Genomic DNA, 15,227 nt, shown 5'->3' with positions numbered 1-15,227 from the left:
AGGCAGCTGAAAATTGCATGCCTTACATGACCCTGAGAACCATTTGAACTGGACAAAACCCACTTTGCTCTGGATTAAAAATTCACAATAGACTTCTTGTGATATTTGGATAGTTGAGATTTTGACGTTAACCGTTTTGATTTGCACTCCGGCCACTTTGACGTTGCAAAGGTACTGTGTTCGCAGGTCGAAAGTCCTGGCACCTTCACTGCTACGATGCTACTACTGTTTTTTGTATTTTTGCTTAGCTATACGAGAACACCTACGAAGAATGCAAAGCGGACACTGATCGTGACTTAGCCACTGTTCGCATCTGGGAAGAATGGGATGGGAAAACGAACTGTCCTGAAGAAGAAGACGTCGTTAAATTCAAACGCTTCACCGACCTTCAGCTAGGTGTACCATGTTGACGACTTGAGTTCAAAGGAACCAGCGTGTCATGTAACTACTTAGTGCATTCTGCTTCACCAATCCATCTATTTTACTTCCACCTGTCTCGGATGCCTATAAACCATTTACAACTCTCGACTTGTTATCGACCTGCGTACTCTCCCGGGGAGGCGGCTCCGGGTTGCCTATTACTTTTCGATATGTACTTCTTTTTTTCTCAAAAAGTAGCGCACAATGAGTCCCAAACGGTTGTCGTATTTGTGATTTCTTCAACGACCGGTCACACTAACGCGGACTGGGTGGCCTAAGGAAGGGTCGGTTCAATACGCAGCCGCCGGTTCATCAGTCCGCGATCTCTAGCAGACGAAGAGCATGGTGCTTGATATGAAAGCGGACGCGAAGGATGCGAATGGAGGCGACCACAACTTCAACGAGCGGCTAGACGTCGTAAACCAGTCCGACGAGGATGCAGCGATTGCAGCGCGGCAGTTCACGATGGCTGGCGTCGTCAGTACCAAGCAAAGACGTCTGGTGGACGACACGGTCGAGCCGACAGATTTGCCGTCGTATTCTAGCAATACGCCGAAGGAACAGCTCTGTCTCGAATATATTGCTGGCTTTCATAGACAATTTGAGCGCATGTTCCCCAAGCGGCGACCGCTGTATCTGCACCCGCCGAACGAAAAGGGCGTGCCCAAGTTTGTATGCACCACGATCCGGCCGACTCTCCTCCCGTATCGAGATCTTTACGATTGCCATGCGCTGGCACGTTTCCTGGCGGGGGTTGTCGAGTACGAACCGCTTGCAAACCCGACGATCCCTCCGGTGTGTCTACCATCACCGTCATTCACACTGAAATGGAGATCTGGGGATAGTTTTGATGTGGCCACACTCTTAGCGTCTTTCCTCATTGGCGCAGGATATGATGCCTACGTCGTGAATGGAATTGCACCTCGATGGTTATGTCTTTTGGATCAAAGCAAGGCACCATTGCCCGTTTTACCGGTTGAGGAAGAACTGAAGAAGGCTCATGAACGTGAAATGATGTCCGATCCATCCAAAGGACCTGCCGGGGCTTCTGACAATAAGGGGTCTAGTGAGCCCAAATTGGTCAGCCGCACGACATTCACAAGCAAGTATTTGGAGAGACAGGAGCAGGCGGAGAAAGAACGACTTGAGAAGGCACGCCGAGTCTTGGACTTTGGTTACGGAGATAATGATGATGACGAGGATCCGCTTGAGGGCAAGCGAGCACACGCGTGGGTACTTATCCGAGCAGGAAAGCGCGAAGTCTCAGAACATTTTTACCTTGAGCCGTCGACCGGACGCAGCTACTCGCTCCAAGACTCGCCCTACACTACCATTGAAAGTGTGTGGAATCATGAGAACTATTGGGTGAACATGCAGCAACAACCCGTGCGTCTTACGCTTTTCGACCTCTCCAATCCCACCGATTGGGAATACGTCTTCTTGTCTGCTGCAGAACGCAAATCGGCGAAAGAAGCTGATCAAGGCGCAAAGGGGGGCGTGGATCTATCAGATGATCTCAAGATGCTGAGCACGGAAAACGACAATCAGCACGGCGTAGATGCTACCGAAGATGATGATCTCATCCTCGATATTCCGCCATCTTGGGTGATCAAGCTTCATATCGACCGTGCGACGTACAAGAAGCGTTTTGTGAAGGATTGTCAGCATGTTACGCTTTATCATTGCGCTAAAGTAGAGGAGTTTGCCGAGAACACACATGAGCAAGGCTTAATTGCGCGGGTTACTATCTTCCGCGACGTCGGATGCACTCTACCTTTTGAGATTCGCGAGTACTTCAAGAACAGGAAGGATCGACTCGAGTCCCGTACACGTTTTCCATTTGAAGGCAAGTTTGAGGAGAGCTTTGTGCCGGGTCGGATTCCAGAGGCGTTGAAATCCCGTACCGAATGGATCGGATATCGCCGTGAATTGCAATTCTACACGAGCGCTCGCCCCGACGGTTTAGTGAAACGCGAAGAGGAAATTCAAAAGCGCGTTGTGGAGCACTTCGACGGTCGCGACGACTTTCTTATCTTCAGATCCGTGATACTCGCCACGGACAAGGACGAAGTAGACTCGAAGAATCCCTATGTGTTGCCTGGTGGTCCTGCTGGTGAGATTGCAATCAAGAAGATGAAGGAGAAGTTTGCACGGAATTCTGCGCTGGTGGCTGATGAAGACCAGCGTAAGCGGGCGTACAACGTCCACGAAGGCTCCATCCGCGTCTACTTCCATTACGCGACCGGAAAGATTACAGCAGGCTCGCGTGTGTATTTCAAGGCTCCAAACGTTCCTGTTGAGGTCGTAATGGCAGATCCAACCGCGAAGAAGCCGAAGCTATCCGTACTGGAAAATGAGCTTCGAGCGTCTCTGCAGGTACTTTTGCGTTAATTTACTGTGCGAGCTGCTTGTTGATAATCGTGGGTTGCTTGCTGCATGTTTAGATGGAGAAGGACTGCTACAGCGCGGTGCGTCATTCGGACATTGAAACGCAGGACATCCTGAAGATCCGAAAGCGTGAGGAAATGGCGATTGCCTTAGAGATCAGCTTCTTTGACAGTAACGAGGACGAGGCGCAAGCAAAAGACAAGGAGGATGCCAAGGAACTCGACAAAAGCGTACGCTGTGTTCGTTCTCCACTCACCGCGTTATTCACCACCTCACCTTCTTCAAATTGGCAGGCAAAGAACGAAGTGGACTATCTCAGTCCATTCTTGCAGAGCATTCACGCGTCCGGTGATCTCTCCAAGGAGGACGCTCAGACCGTGCGCGATATGTGTCTGCGCAACCTGAAGGAACGGCTGCTGGAGCGTGCGAATATCATCCAAGGACGCCTCGATAAGGAGAACACGCTGCTCGCCAAGCGCCAAGCTGCCTTCCAGCGCAGTCAGCGAGAGCACGACCAGGGCACCGACGAGGAGTTCGAGCGTTTCTGCAGCGAGACCATGTTTCGCATCCAGATTTTGGAGCAGCGACTGGCAAGTCACGAGGAGACGGCGCTGCAGAAGTACGCCGAGATGGATAAGCGTCTGCACGGTGACCCTCGACTGCGTGTACTGCACCGATAGAGGACGAAGCAAAGCACGCACAAACCGAATGAAGACCGGGCTTGAGCATGTGTTGAGGTAGCAGTAGTTCCTTGTGGAAGCTCTTCGTTTTATTCGCGTTTTACAGGGGAGGCAGGGAAGCACAGCAAGTCCTTACACTATAAAGAGACCTAACAGAGTCTTCCCACGCTTCTCGCTCCGATGCTCAGCCGCGAACGTTCCGAGTAGCTGATTCACAAATCCCCGACGGAAGCTGATAAACCCCTTGCACCAAGATACAAAAAATGGTGCAACGGACTCTAAAGCATGGTAGTCTCCGAGCAGCTCAATGCGTCAATTGACACACTTGAGTTATGCACGAAAGAGGCAGAAGACGACGCTTAGTAGTCCTCGTCTCCGCCGAACATGTCCATGCCGCCGCCCATGTCGACTTCCTCCTCCTCCTCAACGGCCTTCTCCTCCACCTTGGCGGCAGCCTCGCCACCGGCGGCAGCCGCACCCGCAGCAGGGGCGCCACCTGCAATGCATCAGCATCTCAAACAGTTAGCATTGACTATTGAAGGTCCGATTATTAAATGATAGAGGGAGAACGCACCAGCCGAAGGACCAGCGAGGAACTTCTCGACGTCCAGGCCACGGGCCAGCAGGTCGGCGAAGAGCGGCGCCACGTAGGCGGCCACGTCGTTGCCCGAGGCCGCGAAGGTCTTGGACAGAGCGTCAGCCGTCACCTCGACGCCGGCGTCGTAGAGCGCCAGGATGGCCAGGGAGGCGGCGAACTCGTCGCGCTGGGTCTTGCTGAGATCGGCGAAGGACATGGTGCGTCAGGAAAGATAGAACTGAATCGGTTTAAGCTCGGGAGCGGAAGTCAGTCTGCCAACGAACGGATGCCGCAAATGGCCGCGAATGACTGGTCCTCCTATATTGCAGGATATTGGCCAATAGCAAGGGAGCAGTGTGTACATTACACCACTCGCAATCATATAACGGCTTTTCAGCCAATCGTGCAACGCGGTTTGTTCAGCATTAAAATGGTGGACGCGTACTCTGCAGCCGGTGGCGCCTGCTTTCCTCGGCGCAGACACTCAAGCCGTAGGTGGCGGTCTACGACCTGGTGGTGATCGTCAGCAGTCCGTCCGCCACGCAGTGCGCGCTCGAGTCGGCCAAGCAGGGCAGGCGCGTCTCGTCTTGACTAGCCGCGCTGTTAGTCTCCAGATGACATGGAAACATCGGCATTCAGACTTTTCCATCTGCGGCGACATTCCATTCCTAGGATAGGGCATGTGCTTGCGCTTGCAAAGTTCAGGTGGTTGCCGTGCGAGCTCTCCCAAACCTACTTGAATTGCCCAGATGGCAGCAAACGTAGAGATACGCAGAGCTATTACCCAAGGCGTGTGCTTTTTCCATCGAGGTCACGCATTTGCCATATTTCTCGGCATCAAGCACACCCTCCGCCGATGGTAGCTATACGACAGCAAGAAGACGTCGCTGTCGTGTTTTCGTCAGGCGCTTCACTGGCTGAGAGCTACCACCGCTCCAACGACAATTACAACCGTTCTGCACCAACCACACCGAGTGGCTTTGGCAAGCGTACTATCGTCAGCAAACGCGTACGTGAGCTCGCTGACATCCCACGAGCCGCGGGTCTACGAGATGTCTCCGTCGACGTCTCAGTCGCGCACACGAAAAGCAAACTACGCGCTCGCTTTTTCGTCGAGATGAAGCGCGAGAAAACAATGCCTTGTCAGAGCTGGGGATTCGGTGTGGCGCTATTGGACATTCGAAAGTTTGAGCTGCAAATGCATCAACTGGTGAAGAAACGCTACCGAGCTAACCGCCAGGGAGAACGCAATGGAGTGAAGAAGTGCTGCGCAATGTGCATACAGCTCAAGGATGACATGCGCGCGTGGTCTGCCGTCAAGCGCTGGAGCGCGATCAACCCAGGACACAAAGAGCGGAAGTGTGATACCATCAAGCTTTTCTTCGAGAAGCTCTTTGAAATGCTGAGCAATCACGCGCAGTGGATGCACGAATGTGAAGCTCTCCGCGAGATTCTACGCGCGACCGAGGAGCTGACTGAAATGCAGTACCCGCATGACGGCGATGCAGTAGACGTGATTCGTTCTCTACGCCGTGTTGATAGCAACGACGGGGGGCATGCGAGCACTGACACGAACTGCACTATTTGCATGTCAAACATGAACACGTTTCCGGAGGAGTCGGCAGACCGCGGGCGAGCATGCGGTGTTGACCTACCGTGTGGGCATCGCTTCCACGACACGTGCATTTGCATGTGGCTTCACGCGCGTTTAGACTGCCCCGTGTGCCGCGGGCATATCTCCGCCCCCCATTCTGCGCTCTCATCGTCGCGCCGAATCTCGTAAGCAAAGTGCGCACATGATATTGACATTCACATTGTTTTTTTACGCGATGGCTGGGTGACTTCCAAAAGTGTCTCGGTAGTGATAGATCTGTGAATATATCAACAGAAACATTGGGCTGGGCACAAAACATGGAGTATTGCTGCGTCTTCTGCATAAACCATTCGTGAGCAGGTAGCTATGTAGCTGCCCTATTGTACTACTCCAATAAGTGGATAGCTTTTGTGTTGTTCCGAAGCTCCGCGAAATGTAGAGCGTTTTCTCCGAACTGTTACAAGCAAGGTGGCGTTAACAGCAAAAATGTGTGAGACTAGATGCACCATGCCACTTTGTTAGATAAGTATGAAATGTACATGAGTACCAAGTTCTGGAGAGTGATGTCGGCTCCGTGCTTACGAAGAAAATCAATTGCCTCTGTTTGGTTCGTTTTGGCAGCAACTATCAACGACGAATGTCCCTGTTCATCAGTAGCGTTAACGTCGGATCCAGCCTCGACCAGGAGCTGAACCACCTCCAGATTCGCTTGTTCACTGTAGCATGCGTGGTGCAGAGCAGTGGAACCATTCTGTACCACCGACAACAAAGTAGCACGATTATTAGCACGCGTTATGGATAAAACACAAACTTAATGAGGTACTTCGTAATACATGCCGTACAGAGCTGGAACTTACGACATTCTTGATAGAGGTCTTCGCACCGGCCTGGATTAAATGAGTGACGCATCCTGGGCTTCCTGCTCGAGATGCATTGTGCAGTGGTGTGTTTCCAAACTAGATAGCCTTGATGTTAGAAAAATAGAAACGATATGGTTCACCCAGCAACAAAAACAACATGAATCGCTCGTTACCTGGTTCTGCAAGTTGATCAGCTGAGCAGACTCCTCACTTGGTCTCTCGAGAACTCTGCTCAGGACAAGTTGCAAAATGGTCGGATCTCCTCTGAAAGCAGCCTCGTGGAGAGGGCTATTGCGGTCCTGTATGCAATTGCGCAGCAGTTAGCACGACACTACATGTCCACGTAGACGCAGACAGCATTAAACGTACGGGGGTCTTCAGCACTCCCAATTCCGCTCCAGCGGTCAGCAGAATTTGAACGATCTCTTGGTGGCCACTAGAAATGGCAGCAAGCAGTGGCGTGGCTCCATACTGCATATTCATCAAAGTTTAAAGCACAACACCGCGTTCTTGGAAATACTAAATCTCGTACCGACAGCGAGCAGTGCCAGTTGATGTCCACTTGAGCGTCCTGCACAAGGTCTGTCACCACCTGGGTATCACCATTCTCGCTGGCGCGGAACAGCTCCTCTGTCTGTCTGGAAACCACTCGGTTCGCACTCATCGTCCTCAGCTAGTGACTCTTGGAAAGCAAGATCCAGCAATTGATATGCACCATGAAAGGTCGCTCAACTTGCTGCTGCTGGTAGTTGCCAGCATGACATGTATTTATCTACTGTCCTGACAGTTTTATGACGGGAATTGACCAGTAGACATGGCCTTTGTACGATGGCGTCCACCATTTCCGAATTGTCGCGCGACTCCACGATGCCGACTCGAGTCCTGATAGCGCTGCTGGTCATGGCGACAGCTACGCACGTCGCTGGAACTTGCGATGGCTTCAACCAGCTGCGAATGTTCCTGAACATGAACCAAGGCGGCGTTGCAGACTCGCTCCGGGACTGCGTGGCGCCGCTGCTCTTCGCTCCCACCAAGTGGCTCCTGACGGACCAAGCGAGTGAGTTCTGCAGCCAAGAAGTCTGTGTACGCGCTGTGGCGCAGCTCAAGAAGATGCCTGCCTGCACGTGGGACAGTCAGGTGCCGTCCGGCAGTGACGCCAACACGCTGGCCATCGCGCAGCAGGTCATGCGCGACTGTGGCGGCGCGTAAGCAGCGGCTTCAACTTGCGAGATTTGATCCCTCTTTAAGCTGTTAATCGAATTTCATGATGTAAACTGTGTGCAACAGTGTCTGTATAATGTTCAAGATTTATTACACAGCCAGATAGAAAAGACAACCTCTTTATTCCACTAACTGGTGTACAACATACGACTAAAGTACCGCGGGGCGGCCAGTGGTGGACAAGCAGTAGATCGAGACACTGAGAGCAGCACTATGGCCGGGCGCGGACGAGAGCTCACGCTGCCCGCGTGGATGAAGAACCAACAGCAGCAGCAACAAGCAGGAGGCCCCGCGCAACCCCCGCCACCGTCCCGCAGCAGCGCGTACCCTCCCCCTCCCGCGCATCTCCAGATGCCGCCGCCAGCGCCGGCGCAGTTCGCCAACGCACCGGTACAATTTTATACAATTTCCTTTTGTTGTTTATTATTTACACTTGAACTTATAACATTTGCATTGTTGCAGGAGCCTTCGAACGGCGGCCGACCGCCTGTGAACGCGGGTGACGACCGCCGCCGCGGCTCGCACCGCAGCAGTCGCCGCAGTCGCAGTCGCTCCACGCACCGCCGGGACCGCAGCCGCAGTCGGGAACGCCGCTCATCCCGCCATCGCTCGTCCCGAGACCACCGCAGCCGCAGCCGAGACCGCGAACGCCGTTCGTCCGGGGAACGTTCGGAGCGCCGCGCGTCCAGACGCAGTCGCTCGCGCTCGTCGTCGCGTATTGTTCGGCGCCGCAAGAAATCCAACTTTGACGTGCGGCCGCCTGGCGTCACGGAGGAGAACGCCGCTGCTTATGCGGCGCAGGCCATTCTGCAGCAGAACATGGCGGCGCTGTCCGGCTCAGTCGGCCCGGCGTCGTTTGGTCCGCCGCAGACTTCATCGCCGTCGATGTCCACCGGGGTGAGTCATCGTTTGATCAACTTTTTGCCTCGAATCGAGGACAGCAACCAACAGCACGGAGAGATGCAACGGCTGACACGAAATCTGTGTTTTCGTTGTCCGTTGTCTGTCCGTTGTGGTACTTGCCTGGCAGCTTTGCTACGCTTTCTGAGCGGTGCTGGATTCGATCATGCTAACCCTCGCATCTCCGCTAACCTGATTTTATGTGTGACTCACTTGTTCAGAATGCCCCACCGGCTCCGATGTACAACCATTCGCACCAGGCTAGCACAGGATATGGGTTCCCTGGGCAGTCGCAGCAAACGCGGCACGCACGCCGACTGTATGTCGGTGGCATCGGCGAAATTGCCGAGCCGGAGATCACCGCGTTCTTTAATGATGTCATTGACCGTGCGCTGGGTGAGAAGCAGGAAGGCGGCTCTGTGGTGTCTGTCTACATCAACCGCGAGCGTCACTTTGCCTTCGTTGAGCTGCGCACCATTGAACTTACGACTGCCTGCATGAACCTTGACGGTGTGGCTTACAACGGCCAGCCTTTGAAGATTCGTCGTCCTAACGACTACAACCCGGCTACTGTTCCTAAGGACTTGGGGCCGATCCCACAACTCAATCTGGCGGCGCTGGGCATCGTGTCGACGACTGTGAGCGATGGCCCGGGTAAGATTTTCATCGGTGGTTTGCCGTACCACCTCAATGAAGAGCAGGTGAAGGAGTTGCTGCAAGCGTTTGGCCCGCTGCGCTCATTCCACCTTGTCAAGGAGGTCAGCTCTAACCTATCGAAGGGCTACGGATTCTGCGAATACATGGACATTAATGTGACGGATGCTGCATGCATCGGACTAAATGACATGCGACTCGGCGACAAGACGTTAACCGTGCGCCGCGCGATGTCACAGGAGAACGCGAAGGCCGTGGCGAGCGCAGCAGGTACAGTGAACACGGGCTTGGAAATGGGTCTAGATCCCTCGCGCGCTGCAATGCAGGCAATGAGTTTGGCAGGCATCCCGAGTGTGCCCCTTGGCACTCCGTCTCGTGTGATTGTGCTGCTCAACATGGTTACTCCGGAAGAGCTGGAGGACGAGGAGGAGTATGCTGATATCTTGGATGACATAAAGGGCGAGTGCGAGCGTTTTGGCGCTGTTCCCTCACTGCTTCTGCCACGCCCGCGTGACGGCATTCCCAGTGCTGTCGGCAAGGTCTTTGTTGAGTTCGGCGAAGTGCAGTCAGCACAGAGCGCGGCAACGGAACTTCACGGCCGCGGGTTCTCTAACAGAACTGTGGCTGTCGAGTATATGGACGAGGGCAAGTATGCGCGCCGGGAGCTTGCTTAGCCAAGTGTATTGGTGTCGCTCAGTCGACAGCACGTTGCTACTGAAGATTAAGAAGCGTGAAACGATGCAGCTGAAGAAAAGATGTTGACTGTTTGCTCAGGTCGTGGACGGGCCCAGCATCATTGTGCGAGATCTTTGGCATCCTACAGGGAAGTATGTACGTGCTGCATGTGACTGCTTCGTGTGCTATGTGCTTTTGCACAAGCACTTCCTGCATTCTACCTTCATAATAAATTCACGTGTCTTCTTCATTTTGCTTCGTATCTTCGGACAGCTGTATGCACACAAATATGAGGAGCCGTTCACAGCTCCAGTCAAGACTTATTGTGCTTCATTCAGTATGAATTGCTCGGCTAGTGAGTAGCCGAGCTCCGTGGCCTTCAAACGGTCAACGTGCAGAGTATGGTGAGTTCGATCTAATCGCAGGCCAGCCTGATCTTTCGCGACGACGCACCTTCCGAAAATGGGCTTGGGCAGCATCCGCGTTGCGTGGAACGCCTTTGCCATGCGATAACAAGCATCCCAAATTGAAGTGCGCGTGTGGGCTATCCAGATTCGCGGCACTGCGGTAGCACTCAGCAGCTTTCACGAAATTCAGGTCGCAGCCATCGCCTTCTTCGTACATCAACCCTGCATCCGTCGGTCAAGTTTGCAATGGTGAACGACATAACACAGTGAACGGAGGACAGTTGCCGTACCTAAAGAGTTCAAGGCTTCTGCGTCTCCTGCATGTGCTGCTATTGCGTAAAAGCGTTGGGCCTTTGACTTGTCGATGGAGCAACCAATGCCTGAATATCGCATAGCGGCGACGCGTTTGGCAGCTTTTGTGTGGGGCTAGTGGGGATAAATCGGAAGATTGCGTCAGACTGTCGCGAGGTGTCATCCCATTGAAACATGATTCCTTACCGTGAGTGCTGTGGCCGCTTTACTGTAGAAGCGAAGAGCAGCAGCTCGATCTTGGAGAAGTGACGACGTCTCCAGCAATTTCCCAAGCGCAAAATAAGCGTCAGTGTGTCCACCATTTCCAGCGTTCAGAAGTAAGCGAAGAGCTTTATCGTGGGATTCCTCGCGGTCTTGAAATTGGGCAGAAAATGATTTTGGGGTCGATTCAGTGCCTGTCGGTGGCATGTGGAGCAGGAGCAAGTTTGCGAGACGCGTCATGGCCACACTGCTTCCTGAATCAACAGCCTGAAATGCGAAGTTCATAGATTTGTCATCTCAAGCAATTAAGCAGCCATCGTGTTTGAGGGACGCACACTTTGAAGAAATGCCACGCCACGCTCCATGTCCTGTTTGACACCATTTCCGGTAGTGAAAAGCAAGCCCAGTCGTGTCTGGGCGCTCGAATCACTCTGTAGTTTCACGCCACAGCTCAGTCTCAAGAAATTATCACAACAAGACAAGAGTGTCAAAGCACACCTTGGCAGCTGCACGCTGAAGGAAATGAACGGCCTTAGCGACATCCTGCTGAATTTGCGTTCCGACGAGAAATAGGCGTCCGAGACTTGCTTCAGCGCCAGTATGACCTTGGTCAGCAGCTTTTCCGTACCACGTTGCCGCTTCCTTCTCGTTTGATTCGCACCCGCCTCGACCATATTCATGGAAATACCCTGTTCAACAGGGATATCAGTCAGGAGCTACATTTGCGCAAGGAGTACTCGCGTGAGTGTTACCAAGTTCGAACTGGGCATCACGGTGTCCTTGCCCCGCTGCCTGGGCGAAACGAATGTGTGCAACAGCAAGAAGTTCATCCGACTGCCGGGTGTCTTTCAAATGAGCTGCTTTCTCACACTGCACGAAAGTCACAACGTTGATGCCATCAGACAATGCCAAGCTTGACAAGTGAGGACAGTTACTATCTTACCATCAGGAGGCCTAGCTGGTGACAAGCTTCGATCTCGCCTCCAGACGATGCACGCTCAAACCATTTCTCCGCGATCAGAATGTCCTTCTCTATTCCTTTGCCAGTGAAGTGCATTTGGCCCAAGCATGTCATTGCTGGCGCACAACCGAGGTCAGCAGCTTGCTACATTTCGGTGTGAAACACAACCAACATGTGAGATGGCAAATTCGCCTTCAGTGGCAACAAGAGGACGCATGGTACCTTGTAAAGCTCAATTGCTCTTTGAAGATTTTTGGCGACGCCGTGACCGAAAAAGTACTGATGTGCTTCCAAGCAGACTTCGTCTCCTGACGGGCCTGGAATCTCCACTGGCTCTGGCGGTGGTGTCGGTGCTGGTAACGGTAAATCGATGCCTGATCGACGAGCAATCGCCATGGATAGCTCCATAAAGAGGGAGGTGTAGTAGGAGTTAATCTCCTGAAAGGCAAATAGCACTTCCCGCTTAAATGTTCGGTTAAGCAAGAATTTGGCAGTGCGCAGACGCTCGGCGATAGCAGACACTTGGTTTAATGATGCCGAGAAGTTCTGCAATGCCACTGAGACGCCTTCATTGGACGCGTGCTCGACGAATTCATCTTCATACGCCGCAAACTCATCCTGCGCCTTCCCGAGCAAGCCACGTAGCTCACCTCCTAGTCTCACTGCGAGCAGCTTGCGGGGGTCCACACCGTCCAGTTGAGTTACAAGTTTCTCTAAAGTCTCTCGTACGGTGTCCACGAAGCCGTGCCCCCCTTCGTCCGAATCTGTGCAATCCGCCTCGAAAGATGCAGACGCGGGTTTCTGGTCTTGTATTTCCTTCGCTTCTTGATTAGCTGGTTGTTGTTTAAGACCGTCTTGCATTTGCTGTGGTTTTTGCTGTTGTGACTGAGAAGTCTGTTCGGCTAGCAGCTCTGGTTTGCTGGCTTGTGCCCGCTTGATTATTCCGAACATAGTCCGCATGCTGCCATTACCTTCTCCAGTCGAAGTCACTGGGCTCTTGCCGCCAACAACAGGCTGTTTCCTCGAGCGTGTAGCGTTTGATGCATTCACCACATTCTTCGCAACAGCGAAAAGCAGTTTGGGCTCTCGCGCAGGCTGCAACTTTGTGTTCGAATGGGCTTCAGCTTTCTTGGCTGTTGCATCGTCCTGGCTCGTCACATTTTCGATTGCAGTTCCAGTTGGCGACATCGCGGCAGGTGTTAAACCAGGCAACGTCGCCGCAACAGAGCTCAGATCACTCGCCATGTTCACCTGCACGACAACTTCAACCAAGACACCAACGCAGAGACTGCAAATATGGCTTGAAGCAACTCGAGATAGACGCGAGTTTAATTTTATCACTAGCCTCCCTGCTACTATAGTACCCCATCTTCCCACTTGCCCAAGAAATGCCCGTCAAACGCAAAATCTTGATTAAAACTTGCATCATCTTCAACACGGTGAGAATGGGTCAACCTCGCCAGCAGCTTCTCATCGTCTATGGCTGGTAGTCCGACACGTATCTGCGGGACGTGCGGTCGTCATGTCCATTGGATACCGGGCGTCGGTAGCCGCGCTCCAAGGCCTCGTCGTCTCTGCGCACGGGAGGGCGTGCGTCTCTCGGTCCGCGCGCCGAGTACCCGCGGTCTTCATAGCGGTCATCACGTCGTGAGTATGCGCGATAGTCCCGGCGTTCACGGGACCGCGAGCGTGAGCGTCCGCGAGGTGGATCGCGTCGGTACGAGTCTCCACGTCGATCACCTCCGTTATCGTAGCTCCTCACGTCGCGTCCTCCACGCTCACGGGAGCGCGAACGGGGTCGCTGCTGGGGAGGTGGTGGGCCTCTGAAATCACCACCATTGCGATTGTTTCCGCGGTCCCGGGAGCGCGAGCGCCGTTTGCCGCCCGAGGGTTCACCCATGTTGCTGATCATTGGCGCACGAGACTCCGGCGCATCGTCGAACTGTCCGTTGCGCCCCGGTGGCGGGGGCGGGGGCCCCGCGCCGGCCGACGGAGGTGGCCGCGATCCTGGAGCGGGTCCCGGAGGCGGCGGCCCATTGAGCCCCTGCTTGGTCATCCACGCTGGCAGCGTATTGGCGCGTCCGCGTCCTCGTCCAGCCATCGTCAGTGCTTGTGATGGAAAAAACGGTTGTGAGGATTTGAGCATTTGGCTACAGAATAGCAAGCCAATTCGGTCCAATCGTTGGACTATTCGGACTAGTTTTGACTGTTCGGACTATTTTTGATTAGCCAAGTAAGTGGATGTCGGGTGCCGGACGGAAGAGCGCGTACCGCAAGGGCGTGACCAAGCGCGTGCTGTACGGAGACCCGGAGCCCAAGGAGAACGAGCTCATCGTGCGCGTCGTGGCGCTGCGTGGTAGCAACTTATTTGAGGTGCGGTGGCGCTTTTCGACGGAGAATTAGTCATTTTAGGACGCTTTTGGTCATTTTTTTTCGTGTTGGTTGCGTTATTGAGTGCAGGTAGTGGACGCCAATGGCACCAAGGCTGTGACCATGTTACCAACCAAGTTCCGCAAGCTCATTTGGGTCAAACGAGGTATTTTGTTAACTATTCCGGCGGTCGAGTTGGAGAGTTGGCCGGTGCTGGTAGACTGTTTTCTAAGGCATCGGTGAACTCAACCGCTTGCCGTTTTGTGGCGGTGCAATGCTGTGGAGCATTGTAGCAATGTTTCTGTGCTCGTACTGATTATTTTTTGTTGCTGTCGGTAGGTGACTTTTTGATTGTCAGCGAGGGCGACGGAGGGGAGACCACAACTGCGAAGGGCAAGAAGGGCGCCGTGACGTCCATCGTCGAGCACATTCTGTATAAAGATCAGATCAAGAACCTCAAGCTCAAGGATCTCTGGTATGCTGCCATGATCGAACTTGTTCAATGCACGATGGTGAATGTCTCGGAAGCTTATGTTGGACATTTTTATGCTTGGGTGACATTATTAGGCCTGAGGCGTTCGATGAGACGCCTGCAGGAGGAGCATGGTCGCACGGTATAGCTTCTAAGGATGAAGGAGAGCAGAAGGACGAGAAAGAAGACGAAGAGGAGGCTCAACCGCCATCGCCTCAATCCTCGAAGGGACTCACGATGTTGGATACGAAATTTGCAAACATGCAAGTGAACCGGAATCGCCGCAAGGGTCACTTTGATGAAGAGGAAGAGGAAGATAGCGATGACGAGTAAGGCGTGGGCTGGATCAACTCGTGACGTCGGTGTCCTAGACATGTTTCGCCAAATTTGGCGGCTTGCATATCAATCCATTTTGAATCGAGTTATTGTTAGTCTGTGTGCTCGAGTTGTTCTCTGTTGCACTAAAGCGTTGCTGCAAACAAGCTCAAGAGATCGCCTCGCACCATGCAACGCAAGCGCAGCAGCATCTACAATG

The 15,227-nt window shown here is 53.4% G+C and overlaps 9 protein-coding genes across 10 annotated transcripts; 5 read left to right on the top strand and 4 right to left on the bottom strand.

Annotated features, from left to right (window-relative positions):
- Window positions 1-762: 762 nt before the first annotated feature.
- KRP23_6019 (Dynein regulatory complex subunit 7) lies at window positions 763-3,488 on the top strand (the record flags this gene model as incomplete). Its single annotated transcript, XM_067891156.1, has 3 exons — window positions 763-2,796; window positions 2,865-3,038; window positions 3,102-3,488. The coding sequence occupies 3 exons, from the start codon at window positions 763-765 to the stop codon at window positions 3,486-3,488; spliced, it is 2,595 nt and encodes an 864-aa protein (XP_067745539.1).
- A 359-nt stretch (window positions 3,489-3,847) lies between these two features.
- KRP23_6018 (uncharacterized protein) lies at window positions 3,848-4,282 on the bottom strand (the record flags this gene model as incomplete). The annotated part of the gene is made up of 2 exons (XM_067891155.1): window positions 3,848-3,984; window positions 4,063-4,282. The coding sequence occupies 2 exons, from the start codon at window positions 4,280-4,282 to the stop codon at window positions 3,848-3,850; spliced, it is 357 nt and encodes a 118-aa protein (XP_067745538.1).
- A 639-nt stretch (window positions 4,283-4,921) lies between these two features.
- KRP23_6017 (putative RING finger protein) lies at window positions 4,922-5,848 on the top strand (the record flags this gene model as incomplete). The annotated part of the gene is made up of 1 exon (XM_067891154.1): window positions 4,922-5,848. The coding sequence occupies one exon, from the start codon at window positions 4,922-4,924 to the stop codon at window positions 5,846-5,848; it is 927 nt and encodes a 308-aa protein (XP_067745537.1).
- A 196-nt stretch (window positions 5,849-6,044) lies between these two features.
- Window positions 6,045-7,183, bottom strand: KRP23_6016 (putative ankyrin repeat protein; the record flags this gene model as incomplete). Its single annotated transcript, XM_067891153.1, has 6 exons — window positions 6,045-6,113; window positions 6,207-6,410; window positions 6,517-6,615; window positions 6,693-6,818; window positions 6,889-6,990; window positions 7,052-7,183. The coding sequence occupies 6 exons, from the start codon at window positions 7,181-7,183 to the stop codon at window positions 6,045-6,047; spliced, it is 732 nt and encodes a 243-aa protein (XP_067745536.1).
- A 203-nt stretch (window positions 7,184-7,386) lies between these two features.
- KRP23_6015 (uncharacterized protein) lies at window positions 7,387-7,728 on the top strand (the record flags this gene model as incomplete). The annotated part of the gene is made up of 1 exon (XM_067891152.1): window positions 7,387-7,728. One exon carries the CDS (start codon window positions 7,387-7,389, stop codon window positions 7,726-7,728), a length of 342 nt encoding a protein of 113 aa, XP_067745535.1.
- A 225-nt stretch (window positions 7,729-7,953) lies between these two features.
- On the top strand, window positions 7,954-9,968 carry KRP23_6014 (the record flags this gene model as incomplete). Of its 2 annotated transcripts, none has more annotated exons than XM_067891150.1 (3): window positions 7,954-8,130; window positions 8,203-8,637; window positions 8,862-9,968. In XM_067891150.1, 3 exons carry the CDS (start codon window positions 7,954-7,956, stop codon window positions 9,966-9,968), a joined length of 1,719 nt encoding a protein of 572 aa, XP_067745533.1. The 2 variants fall into 2 exon arrangements, with proteins under 2 accessions (XP_067745533.1, XP_067745534.1); XM_067891151.1 differs by lacking the exon at window positions 8,862-9,968 and adding an exon at window positions 8,771-8,788.
- A 1,226-nt stretch (window positions 9,969-11,194) lies between these two features.
- KRP23_6013 (Sel1-repeat-containing protein YbeQ) lies at window positions 11,195-12,711 on the bottom strand (the record flags this gene model as incomplete). Its single annotated transcript, XM_067891149.1, has 5 exons — window positions 11,195-11,320; window positions 11,388-11,578; window positions 11,642-11,759; window positions 11,833-11,994; window positions 12,073-12,711. 5 exons carry the CDS (start codon window positions 12,709-12,711, stop codon window positions 11,195-11,197), a joined length of 1,236 nt encoding a protein of 411 aa, XP_067745532.1.
- A 616-nt stretch (window positions 12,712-13,327) lies between these two features.
- KRP23_6012 (uncharacterized protein) lies at window positions 13,328-13,951 on the bottom strand (the record flags this gene model as incomplete). The annotated part of the gene is made up of 1 exon (XM_067891148.1): window positions 13,328-13,951. The coding sequence occupies one exon, from the start codon at window positions 13,949-13,951 to the stop codon at window positions 13,328-13,330; it is 624 nt and encodes a 207-aa protein (XP_067745531.1).
- A 140-nt stretch (window positions 13,952-14,091) lies between these two features.
- Window positions 14,092-15,025, top strand: KRP23_6011 (putative RNA-binding protein EIF1AD; the record flags this gene model as incomplete). Its single annotated transcript, XM_067891147.1, has 4 exons — window positions 14,092-14,223; window positions 14,311-14,386; window positions 14,560-14,695; window positions 14,788-15,025. 4 exons carry the CDS (start codon window positions 14,092-14,094, stop codon window positions 15,023-15,025), a joined length of 582 nt encoding a protein of 193 aa, XP_067745530.1.
- Between the last annotated feature and the right edge of the window lie 202 nt (window positions 15,026-15,227).

Source organism: Phytophthora ramorum, assembly GCF_020800215.1.
Source record: "Phytophthora ramorum isolate Pr-102 chromosome Unknown Phyram_PR-102_s0005, whole genome shotgun sequence".
NCBI lineage: Eukaryota > Oomycota > Peronosporomycetes > Peronosporales > Peronosporaceae > Phytophthora > Phytophthora ramorum.
This window is presented reverse-complemented; position numbering and strand designations above follow the sequence as displayed.